The following is a 27491-nucleotide window of genomic DNA, read 5'->3' on the forward strand; positions in this document are numbered from 1 at the left end:
TTCTACGTTCATTACACTGTATCACACTATTCATTATACTGTATCACACTGTTCTCTACATTCATTATACTGTATCACACTGTTCTCTACATTCATTATACTGTATCACACTATTCATTATACTGTATCACACTGTTCTCTACGTTCATAACACTGTTCTCTACGTTCATTATACTGTATCACACTGTTCTCTACATTCATTATACTGTATCACACTGTTCTCTACATTCATTATACTGTATCACACTGTTCTCTACATTCATTATACTGTATCACACTGTTCTCTACGTTCATAACACTGTTCTCTACGTTCATTATACCGTATCACACTGTTCTCTATATTCATTACACTGTTCTCTACGTTCATTACACTGTATCACACTGTTCTCTACATTCATTATACTGTATCACACTGTTCTCTACATTCATTATACTGTATCACACTGTTCTCTACATTCATTATACTGTATCACACTGTTCTCTACGTTCATAACACTGTTCTCTACGTTCATTATACCGTATCACACTGTTCTCTATATTCATTACACTGTATCACACTGTTCTCTACATTCATTATACTGTATCACACTGTTCTCTACGTTCATAACACTGTTCTCTACGTTCATTATACTGTATCACACTGTTCTCTACATTCATTATACTGTATCACACTGTTCTCTACATTCATTATACTGTATCACACTGTTCTCAACGTTCATTATACTGTATCACACTGTTCTCAACGTTCATTATACTGTATCACACTGTTCTCTACGTTCATAACACTGTTCTCTACATTCATTATACTGTATCACACTGTTCTCTACATTCATTATACTGTATCACACTGTTCTCTACGTTCATTACACTGTATCACACTGTTCTCTACGTTCATAACACTGTTCTCTACGTTCATTATACTGTATCACACTGTTCTCGACATTCATTATACTGTATCACACTGTTCTCAACGTTCATTATACTGTATCACACTGTTCTCTACATTCATTATACTGTATCACACTGTTCTCTACGTTCATTACACTGTATCACACTGTTCTCTACGTTCATTATACTGTATCACACTGTTCTCTACGTTCATTATACTGTATCACACTGTTCTCTACGTTCATAACACTGTTCTCTACGTTCATTATACTGTATCACACTGTTCTCGACATTCATTATACTGTATCACACTGTTCTCAACGTTCATTATACTGTATCACACTGTTCTCAACGTTCATTATACTGTATCACACTGTTCTCTACGTTCATTATACTGTATCACACTGTTCTCTACGTTCATTACACTGTATCACACTATTCATTATACTGTATCACACTGTTCTCTACGTTCATTATACTGTATCACACTGTTCATTACACTGTATCACACTGTTCTCTACGTTCATTATACTGTATCACACTGTTCTCTACGTTCATTACACTGTATCACACTATTCATTATACTGTATCACACTGTTCTCTACATTCATTATACTGTATCACACTGTTCTCTACGTTCATAACACTGTTCTCTACGTTCATTATACTGTATCACACTGTTCTCGACATTCATTATACTGTATCACACTGTTCTCAACGTTCATTATACTGTATCACACTGTTCTCTACGTTCATTATACTGTATCACACTGTTCTCGACATTCATTATACTGTATCACACTGTTCTCTATATTCATTACACTGTATCACACTGTTCTCTACGTTCATTATACTGTATCACACTATTCATTATACTGTATCACACTGTTCTCTACATTCATTATACTGTATCACACTGTTCTCTACGTTCATAACACTGTTCTCTACGTTCATTATACTGTATCACACTGTTCTCGACATTCATTATACTGTATCACACTGTTCTCAACGTTCATTATACTGTATCACACTGTTCTCTACGTTCATTATACTGTATCACACTGTTCTCTACATTCATTATACTGTATCACCGTTCTCTACGTTCATTATACTGTTTTCTACGTTCATTATACTGTATCACACTTTTCTCAACGTTCATTACACTGTATCACACTCTTCGCTACGTTCATTACACTGTATCACACTGTTCATTACACTGTATCACACTGTTCTCTACGTTCATTAGACTGTATCACACTGTTCTCAACGTTCATTACACTGGATCACACTGTTAATTATACTGTATCACACTGTTCTCTATGTTCATTACACTGTATCACTGTTCTCTACATTCATTATACTGTATCACACTGTTCATTACACTGTATCACACTGTTCATTATACTGTATCACACTGTTCATTACACTGTATCACACTGTTCATTATACTGTATCACACTGTTCATTACACTGTATCACACTGTTCTCTACGTTCATTACACTGTATCACACTGTTCATTATACTGTATCACACTGTTCATTACACTGTATCACACTGTTCTCTACGTTCATTACACTGTATCACACTGTTCTCTACGTTCATTACACTGGATCACACTGTTAATTATACTGTATCACACTGTTCTCAACGTTCATTATACTGTATCACACTGTTCTCTACGTTCATTACACTGTATCACACTGTTCTCAACGTTCATTATACTGTATCACACTGTTCTCTACGTTCATTACACTGTATCACACTGTTCTCAACGTTCATTATACTGTATCACACTGTTCTCTACGTTCATTACACTGTATCACACTGTTCTCAACGTTCATTATACTGTATCACACTGTTCATTACACTGTATCACACTGTTCTCTACGTTCATTACACTGTATCACACTATTCATTACACTGTATCACACTGTTCTCTACGTTCATTACACTGTATCACACTGTTCTCTACGTTCATTACACTGTATCACACTGTTTTCTAAGTTCATTACACTGTATCACACTGTTCTCTACGTTCATTACACTGTATCACACTGTTTTCTACGTTCATTACACTGTATCACACTATTCATTACACTGTATCACACTGTTCTCTACGTTCATTATACTGTATCACACTGTTTTCTACGTTCATTACACTGTATCACACTGTTCTCTACGTTCATTACACTGTATCACACTGTTTTCTACGTTCATTACACTGTATCACACTATTCATTACACTGTATCACACTGTTCTCTACGTTCATTACACTGTATCACACTGTTTTCTACGTTCATTACACTGTATCACACTATTCATTACACTGTATCACACTGTTCTCTACGTTCATTATACTGTATCACACTGTTTTCTACGTTCATTACACTGTATCACACTATTCATTACACTGTATCACACTGTTCTCTACGTTCATTATACTGTATCACACTGTTCTCTACGTTCATTATACTGTATCACACTGTTCTCTACGTTCATTACACTGTATCACACTGTTCTCTACGTTCATTACACTGTTCTCTACGTTCATTATACTGTATCACACTGTTCTCTACGTTCATTACACTGTATCACACTGTTCTCTACGTTCATTACACTGTATCACACTGTTCATTACACTGTATCACACTGTTCTCTACGTTCATTACACTGTTTTCTACGTTCATTACACTGTATCACACTGTTTTCTACGTTCATTACACTGTATCACACTGTTTTCTACGTTCATTACACTGTATCACACTGTTTTCTACGTTCATTACACTGTATCACACTGTTCTCTACGTTCATTACACTGTATCACACTGTTCTCTACGTTCATAACACTGTTCTCTACGTTCATTACACTGTATCACACTGTTTTCTAAGTTCATTACACTGTATCACACTATTCATTACACTGTATCACACTGTTTTCTAAGTTCATTACACTGTATCACACTATTCATTACACTGTATCACACTGTTTTCTAAGTTCATTACACTGTATCACACTATTCATTACACTGTATCACGCTGTTCTCTACGTTCATTACACTGTATCACACTGTTTTCTACGTTCATTACACTGTATCACACTGTTTTCTACGTTCATTACACTGTATCACACTGTTTTCTACGTTCATTACACTGTATCACACTATTCATTACACTGTATCACACTGTTCTCTACGTTCATTACACTGTATCACACTGTTCTCTACGTTCATAACACTGTTCTTTACGTTCATTACACTGTATCACACTGTTTTCTAAGTTCATTACACTGTATCACACTGTTCTCTACGTTCATTACACTGTATCACACTGTTCTCTACGTTCATTACACTGTATCACACTGTTCTCTACGTTCATTACACTGTATCACACTGTTCTCTACGTTCATAACACTGTATCACTGTTTTCTACGTTCATTACACTGTATCACACTATTCATTACACTGTATCACACTGTTCTCTACGTTCATAACACTTATCGCTACATTCATTATACTGTATCACACACACTAGACTGCAAATCTTATCAAGTATCAACTTCATCATTCTCTTAATATCTTTGTGAAGAAGATATTTTAGTGAAGAAGCACCCTGTGGTGGAACTACATTCTGCAGATGGCTGTAAGGGAGTGAGTGACTTTCTCACTAGTCCTGGGAGAGAGAATTCTGTCTGGTTTTGGATGCGACAGGATGAACCCAGATGGGTTCAACAGATTGCAGGCATTGTGGGAGCAGTTGAAAAACGAATTTCTCCATTTGTTTACTTGAGATTTTCATGTTCACTCGTTAGTAGCGTAATTGATGGATTTGGGCCAACGGATGCCCAGGCACTGCCCAAACTGGAAAGGGCGCAAGTCACTATGTACTAAGCACTAATGGTTCTCCCGAGGACAAAATTATGCCTATGTGTGTCTATGATGCCTATAAAAAATCCTTGGAGTGGTGATATCATTGACCAGTATGGTGTCAAACATACGGCCTGTGGGTGGTTTGAGTAAAAAAAAAAAAATAATAATAATAATTTTGGTGAAACAAACTCAAAAATTATAATGGACCTATATTCTTGACTTTCCAGCTCGCTAATAATCTCTGTGCAGAGTCAATGGACCTACATTCATACAGTTTATTGACTGTCCAGCTTGCTAATAATCACTAGACAGTCAGGAAGCATCTAAAACTCCAAAAACGTTGGATAGAGGACAATTTTTTTTTATAATAGTGACTGCAAGGAAATATACCCAATTATCAGTGCGACTCTCTGGACCTCGTTAAAGACCGGATGCGGCCCACGGGCAAAATGAGTTAGACACCCCTGGTCTAGATAGAAAATACCTATGATGAACTCCATATTGGTAAAGGGGTGATTACCAAATCAACACAATTAAATTAATCTATTCATTTCTATGGTAAAGCCACTTGGTTTCTAGGCCCATCAAAACTTACACAAGGTTTCAAGTACAGGGTGATTTCTGGCACTATTGAACATTTATCTGTCTTACTTTACATTCTCAGGGATGACATTTAGCAAATTATATATTCTCAACACCTCTATGAACAAGTTCAAGCTTCCATTTAGGCCTAAACCGGAGTGGGAGCCATCTTTATCCAGCGGTTCCCAGGAAGTGACAGCGTCCATGACCCGCAGTCTGAAAGCATCCACTGCTGCAGTTCTGACAGTCACTTTGAATGAGCTTTATTTAAAAAGGTACGTGAGACGAGTGAACGCTCCCTGAAGATCAGTGAACACAGAGCACTGTTCTGACAGATCAGCCCAGCACTGGCTCTCTGCACAGCTCGAGATACTGGCTGTGAGAATGCGAGAATACATACTGAACACACACACACACACATACGTTTCACTGTCTACTTCTTCTCTACATCTGCAGTAGACTTGACGACAAATACAACACAGTCTAACTGGTGTAAACACAACAATCATGCATCTTCTCAAGTAGGTAAATGTTGACCTCCTTAGTCCCTGACATTACTAAGGAATGCTCCATTTTCCCCAAACTGAACTGTTGTCCCCTCCAGCAATAAACACTACTTGTCTGTCTCTCATTCCAGTGGTGTACCAGAGAGGAGCCCACCTCACCGTCTTCCCATCAGCAAGCCTCACAGCAGGAGGCAGAGGAGAAACTGTCAGCGATCTGCTGCTGGAGAACCAGAGAAAGTAATCTTCACATATTTAACAGTATAACTTTAGTACGTCCCCTCGCCCCGACACGGGCGCGAACCAGGGACCCTCTGCATACATCAACAACTGACACCCACGAAGCGTCGTTACCCATCGCTCCACAAAAGCCGCGGCCCTTGCAGAGCAAGGCGCAACACTACTTCTAGGTTTCGGAGCAAGTGACGTAACTGATTGAAACGCTACTAGCGCGTACCCGCTAACTAGCTAGCCATTTCACATCCGTTACACTTACACACACACTTAAATATGAGTCACACACACCGAGCTTGATGAACAACCACCAGGCAATGTGTACCAATGGAGGAGATAAAATGCAGCCAGGGTACTGTATGGTGCTCCTAAACACACACACACAACTTACCATGAGCGTCGCGGTAGTAGGCGTGTGTGACGCTGCGGAATCTTTCTTGCCCAGCAGTGTCCCAGATCTGAGTAGGAAGACATATGACATCATCATCATCCCTCTCCCACTCTATAATGACTGTTCTCACTCATCAATGGGCCTACAGCAGCTACCAGCAGCTCAATGAATGAACTGCTAGGAATAGAGGATCTGAGATATGAATCATGTACATGAAATGCATTTTTCTCTCTGGGAAAATGTATTTTGAATGTAGCCCATTTATAGTAACAATGACTATAATCCACTTTAAATTCACAACGGCAACACCAAGCGCTGCTCGTGTGTACAGTCCTGAAGGGTTGGCTGAGGACACACCTGATTGGCAATGAGCACTTGTTCTCTCTCAAATACACCTTTACAGTTGTTGGTTAGCTAGCTAGCGAATTGTAGCCATATTAGCATTGATGTGAAATCAGTCAAAACACCTCAAAACAAGACGTAGTATCAAGACCAAGATGAAATGAGTCACTTACGAGTCCCCATGTGGCAGTTCCTTGCTATTGTTGGTAGCTATCTGTCCATTCAGAATCACAACAACTCAGACTTCTGCTCCATTGAAGTCAACGTCAACTAACCCATCTTTATGTATTTGTATCCGTTTGATATTTTAAGTAGAAATTGTGCACAAATATTGCATTTTAAAAGTTATATTAATTGAAGTGACCTTTAGTATAGACCACATTGAAAATTTAATAAATCAGATTTTTTATATGAATAAAGACTTGATAAAGTGCCAAAATTCCGCATTTTGACATGTCCCTCCATGCATCACTATCTGTACTTTACTATTTACTCCACACTGCCCTTTCCCACCTGGACAAAAGGAACACCTACGTGAGAATGCTTTTCATTGACCACAGCTCAGCGTTCAACACCATAGTGCCCTCAAAGCTCATCATAAAGCCAAGGACCCTGGGACTAAACACCTCCCTATGTGACTGGATCCTGAACTTCCTGACGGGTAAGGGTAGGCAACAACACATCTGTCACACTGATCCTCAACACGGGGGCCCCTCAGGGGTGCATGCTTAGCCCCCTCCTGTATTTCCTGTTCACCCACGACTGCGTGGCCAAGCACAACTCCAACAACATCATTAAGTTTGCCGACGACACAACGGTGGTAGGCCTGATCACCGACAATGAGACAGCCTATAGGGAGGAGGTACTTTACTTTATTTAGTAAATATTTTCTTAACTATTATTTTTCTTAAAACTGCATTGTTGTTTAAGGGCTTGTAAGTAAGCATTTCACGGTACGGACTACACCTGTCGTGACAAATACAATTTGATTTGATTTGATTTCCAATGGCACGCTATTTCTCTCTCACACTATCCATCTATCTATCCATCTATCTATCCCTCTATCTATCCCTCTATCTATCCCTCTATCTATCCCTCCATCCCTCCATCTATCTATCTATCTATCCATCTATCCATCTATCCATCTATCCATCTATCCATCTATCCATCTATCCATCTATCCATCTATCCATCTATCTATCTATCTATCTATCTATCTGGGCCTGGTTTCCCAAAAGCATCTTCAGACTACGTTCATCATTAGAACCTTTGCAGGCGCCTCCCGCCTCCGTTAGATCTCCGAGCTGTTTCTCGAAACCCTCGTTACTAAAGTTGCTCTTGAAAATGCTCGTTGTTGTTTTTGTTTTTTTACTTGCCTCACACTTGACCCCCCCCCCCCCCCCCCCCCCCCCTCAACTATCACTGACTTTACTGATAGCGAGTTTATTGAGGAAAAATGTACTTACCATGATTGAGATATGTGGTTGTCCCACCTAGCTATCTTAAGGTGAACGCACTAACTGTAAGTTGCTCTGGATAAAAGCGTCTGCTAACTGACTAAAATGTCAAATGTAATGAGAGACGGGGTGTGGGTATGAATACTAAATGTAGAGAGAAGGGAAGGCAAGGGAGATGACACACACAGACACATAGATACACAGGCATGGACACAGACACACACATAGACATGCAAACATGCAAGTATATACACCCACACACAGACACACACACACATGTATACCCATCCCTGTCTCATCTGACAGCTATGCCAAATATTCTGTCAGTTCTACTCATGTGGACAATAACATGTTACATGGAAGATAGCCAACACATCACAAAGTGTGGAACAATTGCAGTCATGTCCAGTCTATCATGATTACCTTTCCTACTTTCAAAACAGCAATCACCTTCAGCTTCTATTATGTGAAATCAGACACCAGAAGTAATTAAAGTGCGATTGGTGTCTTTGAACTAAGCAATGGACACATACATCTTCTATAGCAGCATTACAGATGTAGGAATTTCCTGCAATGCAGGACATTTAAAACATGTAGTGTATTTGAGGTTTAAAAAGGCTTTTGAAGTTTGTAATTTCCACTTTGAAATTTCAGCATAAATTTTCCCTTTCGAAAAATGTATCAACCTCGAAAAAACGTTTATTAATTATAATCCACATAATAAATTACATTTCCTGTTGCTGCAGGATTCTTTTCCTGCTGTGGCAAACTGGCATATATTAAAATCCTACATCTGCATGATTACACAACACTGATAACAGTGTGTGTCTGTCTGACAAACAGAACAGAATAATCCTAATGGACAGTGTAATATCTACAGAGAGTCTTCAGGCTACGTCCCAAATAGCACTCAATTTCCTTTATAGTGCATTACTTTTGACCAGAACCCTATCGGTCTTGGTCAAAAGTAGTGCACTAAATAGGGAATAGGGTGCGATTTGGGACAATGTCTTCAGTCTGGAACCCAGCGGGGCTAATCGACTGTTAGAGATAAACGATGGACTTCATTAAAGCCTCATTTAAAGTTGACGTCATCCTACCTCTGTCTGTCTGGAGATGGAGACGTATGCAGAGTATTTACATAGAGAGGACAATGCTGGAACAGCAGAATATTGGCATCTGCTAACTCTGACAGATATTTGGCACACACACACACACACACACACACACACACACACACACACACACACACACACACACACACACACACACACACACACACACACACACACACACACACACACACACACACACACACACACACACACACACCCACACAGACAGATACAAACAGACAGAGAGACAGACACACAAACACACAATATTCAAGAACGAACATGAAATGAAAATGCGTTAAGGTTAAAAAAAGTTATTTGTCTTACCTGCAGTTTGACCTTCAGCGCATCAATGTTCAACACTTTATTCTGAAAGACACAAGGGCAGAAAAATAATAGGTTTTCAAACAGTAAAACATTGAACAGAATATGTCCTTTGATTCAGATGGAGCTCTTGGCAAAACAAGGACAACATTGAGATTACTGTTAAAAGAAAGTGATGCTTATATAACAGTATGAAGATCCTTGCTTGTAGACAACATGTAATGAAGTGAAAGATTCTTGGAAGTATTTCCCGTTATTTACATGCTCAGGGTGTGTAAGTGCCCCCCTCACCCCACCTGGTTGACTTTGATCACTGCTATCACCAGTATAACTGTACTGGCTGAGACCGTACGGCTCAGTCACACTGCTGCCTGGCTGTTACACAGTGTTTCATCACCTTAACCCTCAGCCATGGCTAAGCAGTTTTGGCCAAAACACTGCTATGACAAACACACGTCGGCATGTGAGCACAAACACAAGCATGTAGGCACGGGTACACACAAGCGTGGGTACACACATATCATGCTGTTGCGCATACACACACACACACACACACACACACACACACACACACACACACACACACACACACACACACACACACACACACACACACACACACACACACACACACACACACACACACACACACACATACACACACACACACACACACACACACACACACAGAGAGTGAGTTACAGGGCATTGAGGGTCACAGTCAAGGCTACCACATTGTGTCTTGATCATTCAGTTGGGCCTGTATGGGGCAGGTTACAGTGTCCTGTAGCATACAGACAAACAGTCACACCTAAATGGCCCGGTGTTAATGTTACTGCTCTGCTGTTAAACTGTCTCTATGGGGATATGACTGTTTTACAGTTACTGGGAGACTGTATGGAGCAGCTGTTCCACAGCACGATGATATGATGCTAGATGTGAATCACTATTATCCATGCTGTCAATTTGCAGTTTGAAGGTTATCTGTAAATCAATGAGAAACAATGTGAGAGAGAAATGTGACTACTCATTTTTGTTTGTGCAAATGACAACATGGAAGTTCAGTGAGTGGATTGGTGAAAAGAAAGCTGACTGGATTCTTCAGGAATCCAATCCATTTAGGACCTTGGCAGAAGAGTGGAGAAGTAGGGAGAGGCGAGGTTTAGAGAGGAAGTCTGAGCTGGCCAATGACATACTGGATCCAACATTCCTTGTGAGAAGGAAGAAGCTCTGATTACTAAACCTGAACCAAGACAATTCTCTTTCCTCATGCATTCTCTCTCCTTGATCTCTGCTCTCGTCTCTCGCTCTGTCTCTCTCTCTCTGTCACCCTGTCGTTCTCTCTCGTTCTGTCCCTCTCTCTTTCTCTGCCATTCTCACTCTCATCACTCACTCATATTCTCTTGCTCTCCTCTTTCTCTCTCTCCATGCTGTCAGTAGTATTAGTGATGGAGACTGCGTTGACGTCATTTTTCTTAAACTCAGTGAGGCTTCTGTCCCTGGCAGCACCCCACAATGCACATGCAGACCACACTACCTACCGAGAGAGTTCTCATCTATATTCTTCATAGCTGTTTACATACCACCACAGTCAGAGGCTGGCACCAAGATAGCATTGCATGAGCTCTATTCCGCCATAAGCAAACAAGAAAACGCCCAACCAGAGGTGGCACTCCTAGTAGCCGGGGACTTTAATGCAGGGAAACTTAAATCAGTTTAACCTAATTTCTATCAACATGATAAATGTGCAACCAGAGGAAAAAGACCTCTGGACAACCTATACTCCACACACAGAGATGCATACAAAGCTCTCCCTCGCCCTCCATTTGGCAAATCTGACGATAATTCTATCCTCCTGATTCCTTCTTACAAGCAAAAATTAAAACAGGAAGCACCAATGACTAAATCAATAAAAAAGTGGTCAGATGAAGCAGATGCTAAGCTACAGGACTGTTTTGCTAGCACAGACTGGAATATGTTCCGGGATTCTTCCAATGGCATTGAGGAGTACACCACAACTGTCATTGACTTCATCAATAAGTGCATCGATGATGTCGTTCCCACAGTGACCGTACGGACAAACCCCAATCAGAAACCATGGATTACAGGCAGCATCCACACTGAGCTAATGGCTAGAGCTGCAGCATTCAAGGAGCAGGACTCTAGCCCGGAAGCTTATAAGAAATCCCACTATGGGATTTACAGGACAAAGATCAAGTCGTACTACACCGGCTCTGACGCTCGTCAGATGTGGCAGGGCCTGCAAACCATTACAGACTACAAAGGGAAGCACAGCCGAGAGCTGCCCAGTGACACGAGCCTACCAGACGAGCTAAACTACTTCTATGCTCGCTTCGAGGCAAATAACACTGAAACAAGCATGAGAGCACCAGCTGTACCGGAAGACTGTGTGATCACGCTCTCCGCAGCTGATGTGAGTAATACCTTTAGACAGGTCAACATTCACAAGGCCGCAAGGCCAGATGGATTACCAGGACGTGTACTGCGAGCATGCGCTGACCAACTAGCAAGTGTCTTCACTGACATTTTCAACCTCTCTCCTTGTCCGAGTCTGTAATACCAACATGTTTTAAGCAGACCACCATAGTGCCTGTGCCCAAGAACACTAAGGTAACCTGCCTAAATTACTACCGACCTGTAGCACTCACGTCTGTAGCCATGAAGTGCTTTGAAAGGCTGGTCATGGCTCACATGAACACCATTATCTCAGAAACCCTAAACCCACTCCAATTTGCATACCGCCCCAACAGATCCACAGATTATGAAGTCTCTATTGCACTCCACACTGCCCTATTCCCACATGGACAGAAGGAACACCTATGAGAGAATGATATTCACTGACTACAGCTCAGCGTTCAACACCATAGTGCCCTCAAAGCTCATCAATAAGCTAAGAACCCTGGGACTAAACACCTCCCTCTGCAACTGGATCCTGGACTTCCTGATGGGCCGCCCCCAGGTGGTAAGGGTAGGTAACAACACATCCGCCATGCTGATCCTCAACACAGGGGCCCCTCAGGGGTGCTTGCTCAGCCCCCTCCTGTACTCGCTGTTCACTCATGACTGCACGGCCAGGCACAACTCCTACACCATCATTAAATTTGCCGATGACACAACAGTGTCAGAAGGTCAGAGACCTGGCTGTGTGGTGCGAGGACAACAACCACTCCCTCAACGTGATCAAGACAAATGAGATGATTGTGGACTACAGGAACAAGGGGACCGAGCACGCCCCCATTCTCATCAACGGGGCTGCAGTGGAGCAGGTTGAGAGCTTCAAGTTCCTTGGTGTCCACATTACCAACAAACTAACATGGTCCAAGCACACCATGACAGTCGTGAAGCGGGCAGGACAAAACCTATTCCCCCTCAGGAGACTGAAAAGATTTGGCATGGGTCCTCAGATCCTCAAAAGGTTCTACAGCTGCACCATCGAGAGCTTCCTGACTGGTTGCATTACTGCCTGGTACGGCAACTGCTCGGCCTCCGAACGCAAGGCACTACAGAGAGTAGTGCGAACGGCCAAGTACATCACTGGGGCCAAGCTTCCTGCCATCCAGGACCTCTGTACCAGGCGGTGTCAGAGGAAGGCCCTGAAAATTGTGAAAGACTCCAGCCACCCTAGTCATAAACTGTTCTCTCTGCTACCACACGGCAAGCGGTACCGGAGTGCCAAGTCTTGGTCCAAGAGGCTTCTAAACAGCTTTTACCCCCAAGCCATAAGACTTCTGAACATCTAGTCAAATGGCTACCCAGACTATTCACATTGCCCCCACCCCTCCCCTCTCCACACCACTGCCACTCTCTGTTGTCATCTATGCATAGTCACTTTAATTAACTCTACCTACGACTTGAGGTTTTTGAGGACGGATAATGGCGGACGGAAGACAGAATGGTGCGGCAGGTGCCGCTTCTCATACGAATGCCGTTATTTTACCTAAAACATCAGGTGTACGCCGACCCCAGCTAAGTAACTCATGCAAAGAGGTAAAGCCCAATTATGTGTTTTATCTCCAGTACTTTGCCATGATTGTCAGTTATGTAGCTGCTCTACTGATAATCTCAGTGCGTCCTTGCTGGGATGACACAATCAGTCTACTACCGGAGAATATCAACACCAAACACATTGGTTCACCGTTCCACGGGAGCGGACAGTACACAGCATACCATAATGTTCTGAATAATGGCCAAGTCTACCTCGCTCCCTATTCCACTGAACCGCTTAGGCGTAACAAACACAAATCCAACATTTATCGGAAACTGTTAAACTACCTGTTCACTACCCTCCTGCTCTCCAGGGATGTGCAACTCAATCCTGGGCCTAACATCACCGAGCCAGCGATACTCACCGGAAAGCAGTGGATGGCCTCGTCCACTGATCGTCGCCGCTGTGGAAGTGGGTGAGTGCTATGGTCCCATTGTTGAGTTGTCATGTGATAACCCACTAGAATGTGTTGGCCTGAACGTTACACTTTCTCCCCAAATGTCTTTTACCCTTATTGGAATGTATAGGCCACCTTCCACCAAAAGTGTGTTTTTTGATCAGTTTAATAACATGATTAGGGAATGTGATTTTGGGAAAGAAGTCATCTTAATGGGAGATTTTAATATTAATTATGAAGACAAGTCTTGTAGGAAAACCCTCAAACGGATCACTAATACCTTTGACCTTACACAGCTAGTTAAAGGGCCAACCAGGGTGACTTGTTGCTCTAAAACACAGATTGATTTGGTGTTCAGTAATAAACCAGAGAGAGTGACTAAATCATTCAATATGGTTACTGGGCTATCTGATCATAATCTGACACTTATAGCCAGAAAGCTGTCTAAGAGCAGGTTTAACCTCTCTACTGTTAGAAAGCCGGATCAACTAAGAATACCTAAGAGTGAATTAAACTATTTTGAAAACGCAATTAAGGGAATTAACTGGAATGATCTCTTGTCCTATACAGACGTGGAAGCTGATAGTCAGGTTTTTCTATCCACAATCCAGACTACAATAAATGGTTTCCTAAAGAAAATCAAATCCAAACCTGGCCAAAAGAGCACTCTTCCTTGGCTAAATGGAGAAATCTGGAAATTGATGAAAGAACGAGATTATGCTCTAAAAATAGCCCTAAGATCCAAATTAGAGCATGACAGACGTAGGTTTACCATGTTGAGAAATAAGGTGATGAAAGAAATCAGACAGGCCAAGGCAAACTTTTGTATTAACATAATTGGTGAAGCAAAGGGAAATTCTAAATTGATCTGGGAGAATATAAAAACGTTAACAGGGAAAGACCATAGTAACACTGCAAAAAGACTAGAAATCATGGTGAATAACAATCTAACACAGGATGCAGTCGAAATAGCAATAGCGTTCAATTCCTACTTTATTGTCAGGGTACTGACACAGAACCCCTCCACTGGTTTCTTGGGCTCAGTGCTAGTGAATGACGCTCAACCTGTCTTCATCATAAGGGAGGTTTCTGAGTCAAAGGTGAACAAGGTGATTAGCTCACTAAAGAACTCTAAAGCCAAAGATGTGCTTGGGCTGGACTCTACCTTTCTTAAAAACTACAAGGAGTCACTCATTGGCCCCATTACTAAGGTCACCAACACATCTATTGGTCTGGGGGTGTTTCCAAGGGTATGGAAGTCGGCCATAATAACGGCCATCTTTAAATCGGGCGACCCTGCTGACGTGAGTAACTACAGGCCCATTAGTATACTACCTGTGGTGTCAAAGGTTGTTGAAAAGTGTGTAGCAGAACAACTGATTGCCCACCTCAACAACAGCCCCTTCACATTACACTCCATGCAGTTTGGCTTCAGAGCGAAACACTCCACAGAAACGGCCAACTACTTTCTTCTGGAAAATGTGAAGTCCAAGATGGACAACGGGGGCGTTGTTGGGGCTGTGTTTCTGGACCTAAGGAAGGCTTTTGATAATGTTAACCATGAGATTCTCATTTCAAAATTGTCCAAGTTCAACTTTTCCCCCGATGCCTAGAGATGGATGAAATCATACCTTGAAGGCAGAACTCAGTGTGTCAGAGTGAGCAATGAGCTGTCGCCCACTCTTAGCTATGATGTGGGCGTGCCCCAAGGGTCAATACTGGGGCCCCTCCTGTTCAGCCTGTACATTTATGATCTGCCTTCTGTCTGTACTGGGTCTGAAGTTCAAATGTATGCAGATGATACAGTGATATATGTGCATGCAAAGAGCAAACAACAAGCTGCACAAGAACTCACTACTGTAATGGTCCAGGTTACAAAGTGGCTCAGTGACTCATGTTTGCATCTCAATGTGAAAAAAAATGTTTGCATGTTCTTCACAAAGAGGGCAACAGATGCTACTGAGCCAGATGTCTACGTGTCAGGGGAGAAGCTCCAGGTGGTATCTGATTTTAAGTACCTTGGCATCATACTTGATTCCAACCTTTCTTTTAAAAAGCATGTGAAAAAGGTAATTCAAATAACCAAATTCAACCTAGCTAATTTCCGATTTATACGAAATTGTTTGACTGCAGCGGTAGTAAAACTGTACTTCAAATCTATGATACTCCCCCACTTAACATACTGCTTGATTAGTTGGGCCCAAGCTTGCTGTACAACATTAAAACCTATTCAGTCTGTCTACAAACAGGCTCTCAAAGTGCTTGATAGGAAGCCCAATAGCCATCATCACTGTTACATCCTCAGAAAGCATGAGCTCCTGAGTTGGGAAAATCTTGTGCAATACACCGACGCATGTCTTGTATTCAAGATCCTAAATGGCCTGGCTCCCCCTCCACTCAGTATTTTTGTTAAACAGAAAACCCAAACATATGGCAGCAGATCCACAAGGTCTGCCATGAGAGGTGACTGTATAGTTCCCTTAAGGAAAAGCACCTTTAGTAAATCCGCTTTCTCTGTGAGAGCTTCCCATGTCTGGAATACACTGCCATCAGACACACATAACTGCACCACATATCACACTTTCACAAAATGCATGAAGACATGGCTAAAGGTCAATCAGATTTATGAGCATGGTCCCTAGCTGTGTGTTGCCGCTTTCCATGTCTGTTGTCTGTAACTTGTGAGGTGTGGAAACACTTTGTTGTTTTTATGAATTTTGTCTTGCTGCTTTTTGTTCTATGTTGCTCTGTCTGTATGCTACGTCTTGCTTGTCCTATGTTGCTCTGTCTGTATGCTACGTCTTGCTTGTCCTATGTTGCTCTGTCTGTATGCTACGTCTTGCTTGTCCTATGTTGCTCTGCGTGTGCTCACTGCTCAATGATTGTCTATATTGTAATTGTTTTTAATAACCTGCCCAAGGACTGCGGTTGAAAATTAGCCGGCTGGCTAAAACCGGCACTTTTACTAAAACGATGGTTAATGTGCACTGTCCCTGTAAAAATAAAATCAACTCAACTCAAATAAACATGTACATCAACTAACCGGTGCCCCCAAACATTGACTCTGTACCGGCACCCCCCTGTATATATTGTTATTTTTTACTGCTTCTCTTTAATTACTTGTTAGTTTTATCTCTTATTCTTATACGTATTTTTTGAAACTGCACGGTCGGTTAGGGGCTCGCAAATAAGCATTTCACTGTAAGGTCTACACCTGTTGTATTCGGCGCGTGTGACTAATAAAAATGTATTTGATTTGATCCTGAAGATGAAACTCTTCCGTCCGTTGGATGCCTATGCATTCCTCAGGTGTGTACGAGAGTACCTGTTGTGTTTATAGATGCCTGTGAATTGATCATTACCTATTCAAGTCAATGGGCCTGTGATGTATGGACGGCCGGCCATATTGAGTGTACACATGAGGGTGTAGTTAAACTGCCGTGGTCTTAGGTGCTTTTCCAATTCTAGAGTTTCCATGGAAGCAACCCCCATGCTGTGAGGTGAACGTAAAACTATTGTTCTGACACTAATTATATCTACAACACTGTAAAACTCTATAATAGGGTGCAGTCATTTACATAAATCACCTAGATTACATTCAAGCAGGCATTAGCCAGACATAATTAAATAACGAACACTTTAATTACCACTAGCCAAACAGGGCTGATTATATCAACACTTAATGTTTCTGAGCTGGGAGAGAACAAGAAACAGAGCGAGGAGAGACTTAAATCTATACCTGTCCCATGTCATAAAAATGTAGTGCAAGGCGTTTAATGAGGGCAGCTGGTAGCCTAGTGGTTAGAGCGTTGGGCCAGTAACCGAAAACACAAGGTGAAAAATCTGTTGATGCCGACTTAACCCTAATTTGATCCAGGGGCGCAGTACTACTATGGCGGACCATGTAAAACAACACATTTTACTGCACCTATCTGGTGTATGTGACAATAAAACTTTTTTATGTGGCGAGAAGAAATTCCTGGCCCTAGTACTTTCTGCAGGTGTTTGGTTTTCTTACTAATTCTCCTCAGCTTGTGTAACCCAGACATACATGAGGGTAGCTGCCATTTTAGCTTAGTGCTGTGCCAACAAGCCTGGAGGAAATGGACCTGTGTTTGAGATAACACACACACACGTGCAAGCACACGCACACACACACGCACACACACATACACAAACAAAACACAGGCACATGCACACACATTCACACTCCTTCCTCTAAAGCATGAAACACACCGAGAATCTCACTGCCGATAGACTGCTGAGAGGTACTTATCACAGTGGTAGGCCGTTCCTTCTCTTGCTAGAACAAAAGCAGTACCTGCTGTGTGCCGGGACCGGCTAGCGACGAACCTACCGATTCTACTTGTAGATTCGCAATGCTCGTCAGTCACCAACAACTTGAGCCAATCAGAGAGTGCAAAAATGTTATCTGTACATCCATGGATGAGCCAGGCACACTTCATATGCAATGAAGCTATGGGATGGTAGCTAGCTAAGTGCACAGACGTAATGCACACAACACTTAATACTTCCTCAAAGCTAGCTAACTACTGTAGCTAGTAATGACATTATAATTAAATCACAATGGATTAGTTCGTTTCCATGAAACAGCTGTCTATGTTAGCTGCCGAGTTCGTGCAGTGTCCTTAGCTAGCTAGCTAATTGTTGTGCTAGCTAGTGAATATGCTAATGTTAGCTAGCTGGCTAAACATTTGGCTACGGGCTGGCAGTATGGATTATGAAGAGTGAATTAAATTGTCTCTTCGTCATCTTGCTAAGAAGTTATCTAGCTGTGGTCATCTAGCTAGTATCAAAATCGCTTTCTACCAAATCGCAACATTAGCGCAGATAGCTTGGAATCTAGACCATAAGCAATACGCACGGATATGCATTGCCAAGCAACGCTACTGCCACCTTCTGGTTTGGAGTATTTTAACAAGGCTGAGTGGCTGACGACTTCCAAGGTCTTTGCTGTGTGAACACAAAAGAGATTCACTTCCGACAATCTGTTCAGAGGTCCTAAGTACTATCGCTAGGCAAATGTTTGACAATCCTACCGCTGTCTGATCCAATGCAGCCATTTTTATCTCAATATCAAATATTTTGTTCTAGCAAGAGATTTCTGGGTAACAATTGTGATTGTTTTCAAATCAAATATTGTGGTCACATGCGTCGAATACAAGAGGTGTTGTCACGCCCTGACCATAGAGAGCCCTCGGGGTTCTCTATGGTGCAATAGGTCAGAGCGTGACTAGGGGGGGTTTCTAGTTATTATAGTTCTATGTTGGTGTGTGAGTATGGTTCCCAATTGGAGGCAGCTGAATATCATTGCCTCTAATTGGGGATCATACTTAGTGTGTCCCTTTTCCCACCTGCGTTGTGGGATATTGTTTTGTTAGTGCCTATGTGCGCTACGTACTGCACGTTTATTAATTCTTTGTTGTTTTTGAAGTTTCACTGTAATAAATATGTGGAACTCTACTCACGCTGCGTCTTGCTCCGATTTATATATATAACGATCGTGACAGGTGTAGGCTTTACCGTCAAATGTTTTCTTACGAGCCCATCCCCAACCCCAAAAATATTTGCTAAATAAAAAAAAGGAAATAGTAACAATAAAATATCAACAACGAGGCTATATACATGGAGTACCAGAACCAAGTCAACGTGCAGGGGTACAAGGTAGTTGAGGTAATTCAGTACGTACAGTTGAAGTCGGAAATGTACATACACCTTAGCCAAAATGACTTGTGTCATGCACAAAGTATATGTCCTAACCAACTTGCCAGAACTATAGTTTGTTAACAAGAAATGTGTGGAGTGGTTGAAAAACGAGTTTTAATGACTCCAACCAAAGTGCATGTAAACTTCCGACTTCAACTGTACATGAAGCTAGGGGTAAAAGAGACAAGGCAATCAGGATATAAAATAAACAGAGTAGCAGCAGTATGTGAAGAGTGTGAAAGAGTGAGAAAGTTTGTCTGTAAGTGTGTGTGTGGTATCAATATGTGTATGTTTTGTGTGTGTGAGCATATGTAGTGTGTGTGTGTGTGTGTGTGTGTGTGTGTGTGTGTGTGTGTGTGTGTGTGTGTGTGTGTGTGTGTGTGTGTGTGTGTGTGTGTGTGTGTGTTGGAGTGTCAGTGTAGTATGTGTGGGTAAAGTCTAGTAAGTGTGCATAGAGCCAGTGCAAAAAAAGTTGGTCAATGCAGTAGTCCAGGTAGCCATTTGATGAACTGTCAGCAGTCTTATGACTTGGCGGTAGAAGCTGTTTAGGGTGCTGTTGATTCCAGTCTTGGTGCATCCGTACTGCTGGCTGTGCAGTAGCAGACAGTCTATGACTTGGGTGGCTGGAGTCTTTGACCATTTTTAGGGCCTTCCTCTGACAACGCCTGGTATTTAGGTCCTGGGTGGGAGGGAGCTCGGCCCCAGTGTTGTACTGGGCCGTACGCACTACCCTCTGTAGCGCCTTAGAGTCAGATGCCAAGCAGTTGCCTTATCAAGCGGTGATGCAGCCAATAAAGATGCTCTCAATGGTGCAGCTATAGAACCTTTTGAGAATCTGAGCGATTATGCCAAATCTTTTCAGCCTCCTGAGGAGGAAGAGGTTTTGTCGTGCCGTCTTCACGACTATGTTGGTGTGTGTGGACCATGATAACTCCTTAGTGAATGGGACACCGAGGAACTTGAAGCTATAGACCTGCTCCACTACAGCCCTGTCGATGGGGGCTTGCTCGGCGCACCTTTTCCTATAGTCCATAATCAACTCCTTTGACTTGCTGACATTGAGGTAATGTCACACCCTGATCTGTTTCACCTGTCTTTGTGCTCGTCTCCACCCCCCTCCAGGTGTCGCCCATCTTCCCCATTGTATTTATACCCGTGTTCTCGGTTTGTCTGTTGCCAGTTCGTTTTGTTCGAGAAACCTACCAGCATTTGTTCCTCTGCTCCTGTCTGTTTCTTGCTCCTGTTTCCTAGTCCTTCCCGGTTTTGACCCTTCTGCCTGCCCTGACCCTGAGCCTGCCAGACGTTCTATACCTTGCCCCACCTCACTGGATTATTGACCCCTGCCTGCCCTGACCTTGAGACTGCTTGCCGTTCTGGATGGATGCAGGTAGAACATGTCCCGGTTCTGGAAGGCATTCTCTGGATGACTGACCCCTGCCTGCCTTTGACCTGTCATTTGCCTGCCCCTGTGTTAGAAATAAACTTTTGTTTCTTCGACACTGCCTGCATCTGGGTCATACCTGACATGTGATAGGTAAAGGTTGTTGTCCTGGCAGCACACTGCCAGGTCTTTGACCTCCTCCCTGTATGCTGTCTCACTGTCGTCGGTGATCAGGCCTACCACCATCGTGTTGTCTGCAAACTTAATGAGGTTGGGGGAGTCGTGCGCGGCCACACAGTCGTGGGTGACCATTATGAAAAAAGCAACATGTTCTACCTGTATCCATGCCATCACAAGATTACTATCCACAATCGCAAGAAAATAGGTACCCCATAACAACCCTTGTCCAGTACAAAACCTTTTAAACATGACTATACCATTACTGTATTACAACACCGATCAATAGCTCCCACAGTCTCCAGGCCCACCCACCGATATATAATGCATGGGCTTCACCTCCCCCAGAACAGCGTGCCCTTTTCCTCAGTCTTCCTCTTCACCTGCTTCATGCATTAATCAGAAAGGGGCCTAACGCCAAACCTCACAGGATAATAAAACCAGACAATCTAATTAAATCAAATGTTATTGGTCACATACACATGGTTAGCAGATGTTAATGCGAGTGTAGTGAAATGCTTGTGCTTCTAGTTCCGACAGTGCAGTAATATCTAACAAGTAATCTAACAATTCCCCAACAACTACCTAATAGACACAAATCTAAAGGGATGGAATAAGATAATGTAAATTGAAATATGTGGATGAGCAATGGCCGAGCGGCATAGGCAAGATGCAATAGATGGTATAAGATACAGTATATACATATGAGATGAGTAATGTAAGATATGTAAACACTATTAAAGTGGCATTGTTTAAAGTGACTAGTGAGTCTATGTAGGCAGCAGCCTCTCTGAGTTAGTGATTGCTGTTTAGCAGTCTGATGGCCATGAGATAGAAGCTGTTTTTCAGTCTCTCGGTCCCAGCTTGATGCACCTGTACTGACCTCGCCTTCTGGATGGTAGCGGGGTGAACAGGCAGTGGCTTGGGTGGTTGTTGTCCTTGATGATCTTTTTGGCCTTCCTGTGACATCGGGTGCAGTAGGTGTCCTGGAGGGCAGGTAGTTTGCCCCCGGTGATGCGGTGTACAGACCTTACCACCCTCTGGAGAGCCTTGCAGTTGAGGGTGGTGCAGTTGCCGTACCAGGCGGTGATACAGCCCGACAGGATATTCTCAATTGTGCATCTGTAAAAGTTTGTCAGGGTTTTGGGTGACAAGCCACATTTCTTCAGCCTCCTGAGGTTGAAGAGGCGCTGTTGCACCTTCTTCACCACACTGTCTGTGAGGGTGGACCATTTCAGTTTGTCTGTGATGTGTACGCCGAGGAACTTAAATCTTTCCACCTTCTCCACTACTGTCCATTTAATGTGGATAGGGGGGTGCTCCCTCTGCTGTTTCCTGAAGTCCACGATCATCTCCTTTGTTTAGTTGACGTTGAATGAGAGGTTGTTTTCCTGACACCACACTCCGAGTGCCCTCACCTCCTCCCTCTGGGCTGTCTCGTCGTTGTTGGTAATCAAGCCCACTACTGTTGTGTCGTCTGCAAACTTGATGATTGAGTTGGCGGCGTGCGTGGCCACGCAGTCATGGGTGAACAGGGAGTACAAGAGGGGGCTGAGCATGCAGCCTTGTGGGGCCCCAGTGCTGAGGGTCAGCGAAGTGGAGATGTCGTTTCCTACCTTCATCACCTGGATGCGGCCGGTCAGAAAGTCCAGGACCCAATTGCATAGGGCGGAGTTGAGACCCAGGGCCACCAGCTTAATGATGATGAGCTTGGAGGGTACTATGGTGTTGAATGCTGAGCAGTAGTCAATGAGCAGCATTCTTGCCCTATCCCTCTTGTCCAGATGGGATAGGGCAGTGTGCAGTGTGATGGCGATTGCATCGTCTATGGACCTGTTGGGGCGGTATGCCAACTGAAGTGGGTCTAGGGTGGCAGGTAAGGTGGAGGTGATATGATCCTTGACTAATCTCTCAAAGCACTTCATGATGACAGAAGTAAGTGCTACGGGGCGATAGTCATTTAGTTGAGTTATCTTTGCCTTCTTGGGTACAGGAACAATGGTGGCCATCTTGAAGCATGTGGGGACAGCAGACTGGGATAGGAGCGATTGATTATGTCCGTAAACACACCAGGTCTGTGCATGCTCTGAGGATGCGGCTAGGGATGCCCTCTGGGCCAGCAGCCTTGCAAGGGTTAACATGTTTAAATGTCTTACTCACGTCGGCCACAGAGAAGGAGAGGGGGGGCCCGCAGTCCTTGTTAGCGGGTCGCGTCGGTGGCACTGTATTAACCTCAAAGGGGGCAAAGAAGGTGTTTAGTTTGTCTGGAAGCAATACGTTGGTGTCCGTGACGTGGCTGGTTTTCTTTTTATAGTCCGTAATTGCCTGTAGACACTGCCACATGCGTCTCGTGTCTGAGCAGTTGAATTGCGACTCCACTTTGTCCATATACCGATAATTCGCTTGTTTGATTGCCTTGCGGTGGGAATAACTACACTGTTTATATTCGGCCATATTCCCAGTCCTCTTTCCATGGTTAAATGCGGTGGTTCACACTTTCAGTTTTGCGCGAATGCCGCCATCCATCGATGGTTTTTGGTTAGGGTAGATTTTAATAGTCACAGTGGGTACAGCATCTCCATTGCACTTCCTTTTAACTCATTTACCGAGTCAGCATATAGATCGATGTTATTCTCTGAGGCTGCCCGGAACATTTCCCAGACCGCCTGATCAAAACAATCTTGAGGCGTGGATTCCGATTGGTCAGACCAGCGTTGAATGGTTCTAGTCATGGGTACATCCGGTTTGAGTTTCTGCCTATAGGACGGTAGGAGCAAGATGGAGTCGTGGTCGGATTTGCCGAAGGGAGGGTGAGGGAGGGCCTTGTATGCATCGCGGAAGTGATAGCCTTGTTCTCAAATTTGCTTTGTTAAAACCCCCAGCTACAATAAATGCAGCCAGGATATATGGTTTCCAGTTTACATAGAGTCCAGGGAAGTTCCTTGAGGGCCACCGTGGTATCTGCTTGAAGGGGTATAAACACAGCTGTGACGATAACTGACAAGAATTCCCTTGGGAGATAATATGGTCGGCATTTGATTGTAAGGAATTATAGGTCAGGTGAACAGAAGGACTTGAGTTCCTGTATGTTGTTATGTTACACCATGAGTCGTTAATCATGAAGCATACACCCCCGCCCTTCTTCTTCCCATAGAGACGTTTATTTCTGTGAGCGCGATGCATGAAGAAACCTGGTGGCTGTACCGACTCCGACAACATATCCCGAGAGAGCTATGTTTCCGTGAACAGAGAATGTTACAATCTCTGATGTCTCTCTGTAAGGCAACCCTTGCCCTAATGTTGTCCACCTTGTTGTCTGGAGACTGGACATTGGTGAGTAGTATACTTGGAAGCGGTGGGCGGTGTGTACACCTTTGAAGCCTGACCAGGAAGCCACTCCGTCAACCTCTTCTGCGGCGATGTTGTTTTGGGTCGGCCTCTGGGATTAGATCCAATGTCTTGGGTGGTGGTCCGAACAAAGGATCCTGCTTCGGAAAAGTCGTATTCCTGGTCGTAATGTTGGCAAGTTGACGTCGCTCTTATATCCAATAGTTTTCCCCGGCTGTATTGAATAACACTTACGATTTTCTGGGCTAACAATGTAAGAAATTACACATACAAAAAACGAAATACTGCATAGTTTCCTAAGCACTCGAAGCGAGGTGACCATCTCTGTCGGCGGTCAGAGGTCAGTGGGTGTGTGCTGGGGTCACCTCTGAGGTCACCATGGTGATGTTAGAGGTCACTGGGTCTCTGATTATATGACCCTTTGGGGTTTATCACCCAAAAAGGTCACTGTCCCTTTGGACCATCATGAAAATGCAAGAGATTGAAAGAATCGGTCTCTCCTGCCAAATATAATTTTATGTCACTGAGACCACCTGTATACATAAAGTCCACTTAAAATAAAAGGTGAGCATGATGGGGGAGAATACAAATATTGAAGGGAGAGAGAAACGTAATAAAATGGTGGATTGTTTCCAGATGAACCATTTGAATGACTTTCTAGTCTATCATCCAGATTCATCTAACTCCATCTCAGCAAGTAGAGGCAAATCATTCAGTGTTAGCACAGCAATCTAAAGTTAATGAAACAGACATCACTGCAGTTATAGTAACACCTAAGAGACCGCTCCATCCAAGCTGCTTATAGTTCCAGATGAGGAAACACAGAGAGACTCATCTGTTCTGAAGTCTCTTCAGGCCATATAGGCTATTCAGCTTGCTGGATTTTGGTGTCAATTACCACTAACAGAGATTGATGTGACATATACCATGGTATTACTATAGTCCGAGACAGAATGGCTGTGTGTGTGTGTGTGTGTGTGTGTGTGTGTGTGTGTGTGTGTGTGTGTGTGTGTGTGTGTGTGTGTGTGTGTGTGTGTGTGTGTGTGTGTGTGTGTGTGTGTGTGTGTGTGTGTGTGTGTGTGTGTGTGTGTGTGTGTGTACCTTATGTGTGCTGTAGTTGTAATGGGAATTTCCAGGTGAACCAAAAGGAGAGCAGTCGTTGATCAAATCCATCAGAAATCGATCCGGTTAATTACAAGTTACAACAGGGAGACCCCACCAGAACAGAAGCAGAGAAAATATCTAACAGGCCGGCCCTTATATATTAATCACACAGCACTGAATGTTCTGTAAACACCTGCCCAAGAGGCTTGTAGGAAGTCACAGCATCAGCTGCTACAGAATCACACAGTTTCACAGAGACATTATCAGTGTGCCTTCGGCTCAGTCTAGCGTCAAACTTTAACTATAAGAGTCAACATTGGTAGACATTTGATACTGGCAGTTAAACAGGTCAAAATGTAGAACATCAGTACTTAGTTACAACAGACAATTGTAGACTAAGAAGGGATAACTATTTAATTATATATGGTACTTAAACATATATGGTTAACATCCTTCCCCCATAGGGAATGTGTCTTCCCGCAAATCCGATCATGTTTATTACATATCAATCCATATCCACAGTAAATCAAATATAGGAAATAATTTATCAAATCATTTCAGATTACAGTAGTAGATCAGTGACACTAATCTATTTAAAATCGGGGCAAAGCTGGCTGGTTAGATTGGTTAGGCGATCAATTAACAAGCCTGTGCATAGTGCCTGCTCCTCTCACAGAGCAAATGATGCAGTGACCCTCTCTCTCTGCGCTCCTCCCAGGAATGATTAATCATCCACGATCACATAATAATGATATCAACTAATCATCACGAACCACGGCAGCCTGAGCTGGATGAACTCTTTTTACATGTCCATTTTCTCTCAGCGTCTGTCCTCGTCCTTATCGATCTAGCCGCATTCAGATGAACATTCATTTCAGACCAGAACACTCGGACCCAGAACAAAATGGTCCAGTATCCAAACACCATCGAGGCCGCCTGTGTTCTAGCCTGAGTCTAACCTCGTATCATCTCTCCCATCTGGCCTTGAACCCACCAAAGACCCCCATCATGCCTCCATGTATGTACTCTGTGCTCTGGTCTGATTCAATTTCCTCTTCTGATTGAATCTGAATGGAGTCTGGAGGTTGACGTCTATTCAGTCTTATTGAGTTTGGGCTCTGTGTGTGTGTGGGTGGGGGAACGGTGTTCTATAGTAACAGTGCAAAGCACAAACGAGTCTGATGAGAAGCCAGAAAATGCAAGGACCTTAGCTAAGGGGTACAGTGTGGGGTACTGGAAGGACCTTAGCTAAGGGGTACGGTGTGGGGTACTGGAAGGACCTTAGCTAAGGGGTACAGTGTGGGGTACTGGAAGGACCTTAGCTAAGGGGTACAGTGTGGGGTACTGGAAGGACCTTAGCTAAGGGGTACAGTGTGGGGTACTGGAAGGACCTTAGCTAATGGGTACGGTGTGGGGTACTGGAAGGACCTTAGCTAAGGATTACAGTGTGGGTTACTGGAAGGACCTTAGCTAAGGGGTACAGTGTGGGGTACTGGAAGGACCTTAGCTAATGGGTACAGTGTGGGGTACTGGAAGGACCTTAGCTAAGGATTACAGTGTGGGGTACTGGAAGGACCTTAGCTAAGGGGTACAGTGTGGGGTACTGGAAGGACCTTAGCTAAGGGTTACAGTGTGGGGTATTGGAAG

At 43.2% G+C, this 27491-nt stretch overlaps 1 protein-coding gene across 1 annotated transcript in view; it reads right to left on the minus strand.

Moving 5' to 3' along the window:
- The window catches only part of LOC120045452 (ras-related protein Rab-26-like), a 133461-nt gene that overhangs the window by 62640 nt on the left and 43330 nt on the right, over window positions 1-27491 (minus strand). The window contains exons 3-4 of the mRNA XM_038990335.1: window positions 9708-9749; window positions 6467-6533 (exon numbers count right to left, since the gene is read on the minus strand). Coding sequence (XP_038846263.1) covers window positions 6467-6533; window positions 9708-9749 — 109 coding nt within the window. The remainder of the gene's footprint in view (window positions 1-6466; window positions 6534-9707; window positions 9750-27491) is intronic.

The sequence above is a fragment of the Salvelinus namaycush genome, chromosome 4, assembly GCF_016432855.1.
Source record: "Salvelinus namaycush isolate Seneca chromosome 4, SaNama_1.0, whole genome shotgun sequence".
Taxonomy (NCBI): domain Eukaryota; kingdom Metazoa; phylum Chordata; class Actinopteri; order Salmoniformes; family Salmonidae; genus Salvelinus; species Salvelinus namaycush.